Raw genomic sequence first — 8,284 nt, 5'->3', positions numbered from 1 at the left:
TATGGTTACTTTGAACCACCAGAGGGAGACATGACCTACATCTCTAAATTTGCATTTTACTTAAAACACTAACGAAAAAAAAAATCTACTATATCAGTGTATAAAATAAACATACTGTCCGTGAAAATACAAAACACAAAGATAATACATTTTGCCATTTTATCGAGATAATGAAAAAACGGTTGTTATATTTTATTAAAAAAAAGACAAGTTCATGTGTTAAATACAATAAAGCAATTAACATTTTAGAACAACAGTAGAAAATAAGATAAACTTGGCTGAAACGGATTAGTGAACAAGTATCAGAGGTGATATTTTACAACTAGACAATGGTTCTCAGGTGACTCATCCAGGTCAAAAACAACACCGACTGGTCTTGTAGAGCTTCTTGAAGACGTTTCATTTCAAATTATTCTGTCGACTGATCAGCTCTGACTTAATATGAATGTCATACTGTATGTTAACAGTGTTGCTGCTGTTTTTTTTTTCTGTCAATCCTTGAATATATAGTAACAGTAGAGACAAGGAGACAAGAGCAATGAATTGCAACCCTTCTTGAAAAGCCTTTTAATTCCTGAGTTTATGTGTGACTATTATCTGTTAGTATTAAATGCAGGCGATTGTCTCCAGCGTCGAGGTCAATGCTTAACTGACCCATCCATCCACCACCAACCAGGTGATCACTAAATGCGGGCTTATACTATAAATGGCTAATATTAATGATCCACTTTTAAAAAATATATGTAAATCAAGAGTTACGTCAAGCTAGTTTGCAAAATCTGTCAGCTGAATGCATAAACGGATATTACTGAAATATAATTTGTAATCTGTTATATGTCACTTCTCTTGAGTCAATAGCATAATTAGATACCTTTACAGAAAGCAAGTGGGATGGGTAAAAGCACAGAGTTGCTGTGGTTACTGTGAACCACTAGAGGGAGACATTACTCACATCACAGTGAAAACACAATATTATTAAATAAAATGGGGAAAAAGCATAACTCCTGGTGAAGACTTAAAATGAGAGTAAGTTATGTATTAAAAAGTTACGCAGTCTCATTTTAACTGCGGTATTCTCTTCGAACAATCAGTGAAGATGCTTGTCTTGAAACGTTAGTTTGATGCTACACAAGAGGAAATTGTCAGGACTGCAAAAGTTTAGAGTTGTTCTATACGGTAACAGCCCCAAAATGACCACTTTTGAATTCTGGACTGTGCAACCAATCATAAACTTTCCCCTATGCTGGAGAATCGAATTCCCCTTCCTGCGACTGACACAAGGACACTGAAGCACCGGTTCCAGACCTGAGCTTAAATCTGAATGCGGGGTAGAGAGGTTTAGGGAATGTGCAGTGGAAGGTGTGGAGATGGATCAAGGTGTCACAGGACACTCTGTAGAAGGATAGAGCGCCGCCAGAACAGTCTAGATACACCGCTACTCTGCCTGAGTCAAAGGAGGAGGGGGCACCCCGAATGTCGAATGTTCTCTTGTTGTGACAGGCCGAGTAACCGGTACCAGAGCAGAACAGACCCCAGGACTGGTCGTTTTCCCCGAGACAACTTTCATTATCCCGATCCTTTCTTTTGATTCCTCCGTATGTCACCCCTATATTGACCCATCCCTTCCACTCCACCTCCCAGTAATGGCGTTCAGTCAGGGCTTCTGTGCACAGAACCTGCTTCCAGTGGAGAAACCTATCTGGATGGTCAGGGTAGGGCTGCTCCTCATTCACCTCTGTCACCTTCCTGTTGTCTTCAGACAGAGAGAGCATTCTGTTTGCTGTGTTTGGGTCCAGTGTGAGTTCACAAGTGTCTGATGGGGATAACGAGACACAACAATGTTCTGGTTAATTCACTGTTAATTTGTGGCTTGAGTAGTAAAAGGTTCATGCAGTTTTTGTTTGGCAAATTAGATGTATATCTCATTTATGGAGATATGCAGCTAGAAATATACAGTCACCTTTATATACAACATATAATCAGTTGGTAAGTTGTTTATAACAATAATATATATCTTTATCAACTGTATTTTGTTGATAATGATAATTCAGAAGAGCTCAGCTTACACTTGAAGGGTTGCAAGCGATGCCTTCCACCGTGGTCGAGGCTGTGGGAGAAGTGACACATGAGATAATGGGAAAGAGATGCAAACAAACAACACCCAAAAACTTTGCCTAGGATGTAACAGTACACTAACTTAATAATAACCCACCAGAGAGTATCTAGTCGCCACTGTGGGTTCTCAAGTCCAGCAGACAGTAGTACTCCCGAGTCTCCTGGGTGGTTGTAGCTCAGGTCCAGCTCTCTCAGATGGGACGGGTTGGAGCTCAGAGCTGAGGCCAGGGCATCACATCCTTTTTCTGTGATCAGGCAGCCTGACAGCCTGTACATACACCAATCAGGCATAACATTATGACCACTGACAGCTGAAGTGAATAACATTGACCATCTTGTGACAATGCAATGTTCTGCTGGGAAACGTTTGGCCCTGGCATTCGTGTGGATGTTACTTAAACATGTGCCACTCACCTAGACCAGACTGGGCACCCCCACCCCATAGCAATGACACTACATCAGTAAATAGCAAAAACGATGCGATTCCAAAGCCCCTGAATGCCATGTTTGGCCTAACGGTGGATTTATAGCTGGACTGTGGTGTAACTGCCACAGTCCAACTTATAGTTGGTGTGGAATGTTTTCCCCAGACGCTAATATTTTTTACAAAAACAACACACTGTGGTCTCTCTTCGTTACCCATCATTGTACTGATGAAACTGAGGGTGATATACGCCTTGTCATATATGCTTTCTTTTGCTTTGGAAAAGCCCCTGCAACACCCCCACTTTAGGATCCACTGCCTCTTAAAGGGGAACTACTGTTTTTTACAACCTGGACCTTATTTCTGACATAAGACATATAACTTTGGTGTTATTTGGAGACGTTCATCAGATATTTAGATCTGCGTATATCCATATAGTGGGAGTGACTGGGGCACCGAAACGCAGCCTCTAAATAACGCATTATTTGCCGCAAAACTTGTTCATTTCACCAATATTTTGTTATGATATGCTAGTGCTATTCCCCGTTGCGGCAGATAATGCGTTATTTAGAGGCTGCGTTTCGGTGCCCCAGTCACTCCCACTATATGGATATACGCGGATCTAAATATTTGACAAACGACTCCAAATAACACCAAAGTTATTTGGGTGAGTAAACAATTGTATTTTATGCCAGAAATAAGGTCCAGGTTGTAAAAAAACAGTAGTTCCCCTTTAAGGGCTGGGTTAATTCCTCGAGAAATTTTACTTTGGTAAGGTCATCATTTACTGTATACACTTGTGCTTTTCCTACCCTGTCAAGCCAAGATGTCTGTCATGAAAACTGTTCACAGTAAAAAACAACAATGTCCAAGTTTAACTAAATTAATTGTGAAATTAGATTGACTCAAGCACACGTGTAAAGACGTACTGAACTGTTTTGTTACTACAGACCTTAAAGTTTCCACTCTACAGAATGAACTTGCCAGGCCAGCAGAGAGCAGCTCAACTCCTGAATCCTGCAGGTCATTGTTACTCAGGTCCAGCTCTCGTAGACACGAGGACTGCGAGCTGAGGATTGAGGCCAGAGCTTCACAGCTTTTCTCTGACAAGTTACAGCCAGTTAACCTGACAAGAAAAACACAAGTCAGACGCAGGAATTACACAATGTATGATCATAGTTAAAAAAAAAAAAAATTGTAAAGGCTATGAAATGGAAATCTGGTCACATCCATTTCAAGTAGCTGTAGCACGATGTATCTTTGCGCAACATAAGGAAGTGATTACTTAGACCAGTACAAAGTACAAACTCAGCCAAAATGAAGTCCAAAATTGGACGTGCTTCCATGCCCATTCACCACCCCAACCTCCACTCTCTTACTTTTCAAATTACTGCATAAAGGACACGCTACTTTCTGTATTGGCTTTAAGTTCCAACATGACCTTAACTCCTAGTAATCCTGGGCTTCTCAATGAAAAGGCAAAACTTTAAATGTATAAACAGTTTACGAAAAGATCTGCTTTGATGATCACACATTTAATCAATTCAGTCCCACTCACCGTAAAGTCTCCAGTCTACATTGTGGACACATCAGTCCAGCGAACAGCAGCTTCACTCCAGAGTCCTGCAGGTCATTGTTACTTAGGTCCAGCTCTCTCAAACGTGACGACTTGGACATGAGAACACAGGCCAGAGCTTCACAGCTTTGACCTGACAGCTCACAATCACTTAGGCTGAGCAGCATTAGAGAGAAAAGATAAAACAAAAAAAATAAATCTTTGTGTTATATCACAAGAAGAAAAAAGGTTACACTTTATATAGTAAAGTAATGTGCATACTTGCATATTTTTGAAGCCTTGACCACTGGCAACAGCTTCAAGAGACCTTCCTCTGAAGCAGAGTACGTTTTCAAGTCAAATACATCCAGGTCCGTTTCTGATGACAGAAGTATGAAGACCAGAGCTGACCACTGTGCTGGGGACAGTTTGTTTGTGGAGAGACTTCCCGCACTCAGGTACTGCTGGATTTCCTCCACTAGAGAATGATCATTCAGCTCATTCAGACAGTGGAACAGATTGATGCATCTTTCTGGAGAAGGATTCTTCCTGATCTTCTTCTTGATGTATCTGACTGTTTCCTGACAGCTCTGAACGCTGCTTCCTGAGTGTTTCAGCAGACCTTGTAAAGGCGTCCTATTGGATTCCAATGAGAAACCCAAGAGGAACCTAAGAAACAAGTCCAAGTGGCCGTTTGAACTTTCTGTGCTCTTGTCCACAGCACTTTGGAAGAGAAGATTTATCTTTGATCTGTCCTTCAACAGCGGATTCCAGCAAGACATTGGCTGCGATTCTGACATCAGATCGACATCATTGTTGGTGAATGTCACAAAGACATACAGAGCAGCCAGAAACTCCTGGAAGCTGAGATGAACAAAGCAGAACAGCTTGTCCTGGTGCAGTCCACACTCCTCTTTGAACATCTCTGTGAACACCCCAGAGTACACTGTTGCAGCTCTGATATCTATGCCGCAATCTATCAGGTCCGACACATAGAAGACAAGGTTGCCTTTCTGCAGCTGTTCAAAAGCCAGTCTTCCTAGAGACATTATCATTTTGCAGATGTCAGTGTTCCAGAGTGGTTCGGCACCTCCACGATACTTGATGTTTCCTATTTTGGTCTGAACCACCAGGAAATGAATGTACATTTCAGTCAAAGTCCTTGGCAACTGCTTGCGTGCATGTGATCCCATTATTTCTTCAAAAACTGAAACAGTGATCCAGCAAAAGACTGGTATGTGACACATTATGTGGAGACTTTTTGATGCCTTGATGTGGGAGATGATATGGCTAGCCTGCTCCTCCCCTCTGACTCTCTTCCTGAAGTACTCTTCCTTTTGGATATTGGTGAACCCTCTCACCTCCGTCACAACATCAACATACTCAGGAGGAATCTGATTGGCTGCAGCAGGCCGTGTGGTTATCCATAGGCGAGCAGAGGGAACCAGTTTGCCCCTGATCAGATTTGTCAGCAGGACGTCCACGGTGGTGGCCTCTGTGATGTCAGTCAGGATCTCATTTTTGCGGAAATCCAGGGGAAGTCGACACTCGTCCAGACCATCAAAGATGAACACAACGTTGAACTTGTCGAATTTGAACATTTGCGATTCTTTGGTCTCACCGAAGAAGAGATGAATGAGTTCGATCAGGCTGTACTTTTTCCCACTCAGCAAATTCAGCTCTTTGAAAGAGAACGGAAATGTGAACTGAATGTTGCGGTTGGTTTTGTTCTCAGCCCAGTCCAGGGTGAACTTCTGTGTTAAGACGGTTTTCCCGATGCCAGCCATGCCCTTTGTTAGCACCGTTCTGATTGGTTGATGATCTCTGCCAGGTAAGGGTTGGAAGATTTGTTCACATTTGATCACTGCTTCGGGTTTTGATGTTTTCCTGGATGCTGTTTCAATCTGCCAGATCTCGTGTTCATTATTGACCTCTCCACTCCCTCCCTCTGTAATGTAGACCTCCGTGTAGATATCATTCAGAGTGGTGGGGTTTCCTGCTTTAGCAATTCCTTCAAACAGACACTGGAATTTCTCTTTCAGGCTACCTTTGAGCTTGTCTTGGCACGAGGCAGCAAGAGTTCCTACACAGAAAAACAAAAAGTAAAGTGTCATTTCATGGTATGTGGATACAGTTCCTGTCATGTTAAACTTCTGTAAAAAGACTTACTGCTCTGCAGAGAGTCTGCCATTTCCTCCTGCCTCATGCTCCTCAAGAAGTGCAGTGTGATCTTTAGAAGTGCTTCTCGGCTGATTTTCCTCTGTTTTTCCTCCTCACTGTCCACCTCCTCCTCCTCGTCCTTCTTTTGTCCCTCTAAGCATTGTGGGTAATCTGGTCTGAGGACTCCCTGGAACTTCTTCAGCTCAGTCTTCACAAAAGTGATAATGTTCTCCTCTAGTAGCTGGAAATCAGGCCAAATATAAAGCTCAGTGTATATCTTCGGCCTATGTAGTTTAACCCTAATCCTAACCCTAAGACCTAACCCTAACTTACATTTCAGGACAGGGCAGTGCATTTGTGCAAGACATAGTCAAGTCCATATGGGTTTATAATGCTAAAAAGTCATAGTTTTGGCCATTATTATTGACTTTCCCTGTCTCATGTTATCCTTCCGAAAGGTAACTTTCCGAATGGTAAAACTGAATTGTTAACATTAGTAGACAGGGTTTCATGTATGCATTTGATAGTCCTCTTTGCTTCGGAAATAACAGTTGGCTGCCACTGTAATTAGCTAAGCATGGTCAACAGTACTAGTTAGACCATAAATGTAATTTGTAATACCAACAGTAGATGAACCAGGAAAACTCTGGGTCAATTTTGGCAATGTGGTGTTGTGAAGGCGTTGTGAAGTATAAAACTGTGACAAAAGTGTAAAAAATATGTCGGAAAAGTTTTGAAACTCTATCTTGTAATCTGGCAGTCCCAATTCTCTCTTCTTTTATTTTATTTTTATTTTCTTTTTGTTTTTGCTCAAATTTTCTTACAATATTGGAAAGGTGAAGATGCCATTTTCCAAACACTTTATTGCTCTTAAATTGTCTGTGCTTAATTTTAGTTGCTAAGCTATGATAAGACAATTGTTGTCCAAGCGCAAACTGAGCAAATGAGCTGTCCCTATTGATCAGAATCTCAGAAAATTACCACTTTGCTCTTTATCGTCTCTCACGACATTTCAAAAATAAAACTCTTACTTGGTAGGAATTTTCAGATGAGTAGGACAATGGTAATATTGGCTAGTTGCAGACAATACACATACCATAAATACGGAAGTTAGATCTGCTTCCTTGTGATCATGGTCTGAGCGATTAGAGGCACCCTCTGAACTGTCAACATCCTGGTAGACTCTGCAAAAGTGTGAAACAGAAATTAATCCAGAGATCATCTACCCAACAGTAGTTGAGTATATGAGCGGAAACCACAATGTGAACCTTAGAGGAAATCCTAATCTGAGATTTTAATTTGATGTTACATTGAAGAAGAATGTCAAATTAAGCTGTGCCCGTGTTCAGAGTGGACCGTGAGAGATCTGAGAGAACATTTCATTTGATCTAGTAGAGACTTCTGGCTTCCATGAACATCCAACATGGCTACATCATATGTTCCTTCCATATCAAAAATGAAAAAAGGTTTCCAGACTATTTGTCCGGCTGAACCACACAAGGCATTTTTACCTCTCTGTAGAGTCAGTTCCGTGATTGAAGGTCAGGGGTTCAGCCATGGATTCGTTGCAGTTGAAAATACTGCTGGATTCTAGGGAGTCTGGAGTCTCCTGTTGGGCTCTGATGCAAACACAATTAGTGATACACAAACGCTCAGTGACTCACGAAGCAACAGTGTTTTCTTGACTGTGATGTATTTACTGCATTGTCACCTCTGAGTGTTGTCCTTAAATGTTAGGGGTACATCAATGGACTGGTTGCTCTTCACATTGCAGGGTTCAGGGGAGTCTGCTCTCAGATCCATATCCATAGTTAGTGTACACTTATGACCACAGTAAGGTTGTTGTAATTATTCCTGTAAATAAAAACACAGTACGCATTATGTGTTGCATTACATGAGATTTGACAAAACGTTCTTTCTGGCATGCACTTTTAAAGGGTATGGACAGCTAAAGTTACTGTATTGGGTAAACTATGGGGGTTTTCCAAGTTTTTTTTTTTTCTGTGCTTCCTCTTCTGTTCCCTTTTTTT

At 41.5% G+C, this 8,284-nt stretch overlaps 1 protein-coding gene across 1 annotated transcript; it reads right to left on the bottom strand.

Annotated features, from left to right (window-relative positions):
* Window positions 1-224: 224 nt before the first annotated feature.
* LOC311507086 (protein NLRC3-like) lies at window positions 225-8,202 on the bottom strand. Its single transcript, XM_084571291.1, has 10 exons — window positions 7,966-8,202; window positions 7,766-7,873; window positions 7,351-7,438; window positions 6,264-6,495; window positions 4,377-6,177; window positions 4,098-4,271; window positions 3,492-3,665; window positions 2,213-2,383; window positions 2,067-2,107; window positions 225-1,813 (listed from the first exon to the last, which is right to left on the bottom strand). The coding sequence occupies exons 1-10, from the start codon at window positions 8,061-8,063 to the stop codon at window positions 1,239-1,241; spliced, it is 3,462 nt and encodes a 1,153-aa protein (XP_084427417.1). The 5' UTR covers window positions 8,064-8,202; the 3' UTR covers window positions 225-1,238.
* Between the last annotated feature and the right edge of the window lie 82 nt (window positions 8,203-8,284).

Source organism: Chelon labrosus (genome assembly GCF_963514085.1).
Source record: "Chelon labrosus genome assembly, chromosome: 21".
NCBI lineage: Eukaryota > Metazoa > Chordata > Actinopteri > Mugiliformes > Mugilidae > Chelon > Chelon labrosus.
This window is presented reverse-complemented; position numbering and strand designations above follow the sequence as displayed.

What these genes read in the sequence shown, in the direction of transcription:
- LOC311507086 (XM_084571291.1), bottom strand. Translation starts at nt 8,063, where the DNA reads ATGGATATGGATCTGAGAGCAGACTCCCCTGAACCCTGCAATGTGAAG. An exon ending in ATCTAACTTCCGTATTTATG is followed by an intron (nt 6,496 to 7,350) that starts GTATGTGTATTG and finishes CCTGATTTCCAG; the next exon opens with CTACTAGAGGAGAACATTAT. An exon ending in GGCAGACTCTCTGCAGAGCA is followed by an intron (nt 6,178 to 6,263) that starts GTAAGTCTTTTT and finishes TTTTCTGTGTAG; the next exon opens with GAACTCTTGCTGCCTCGTGC.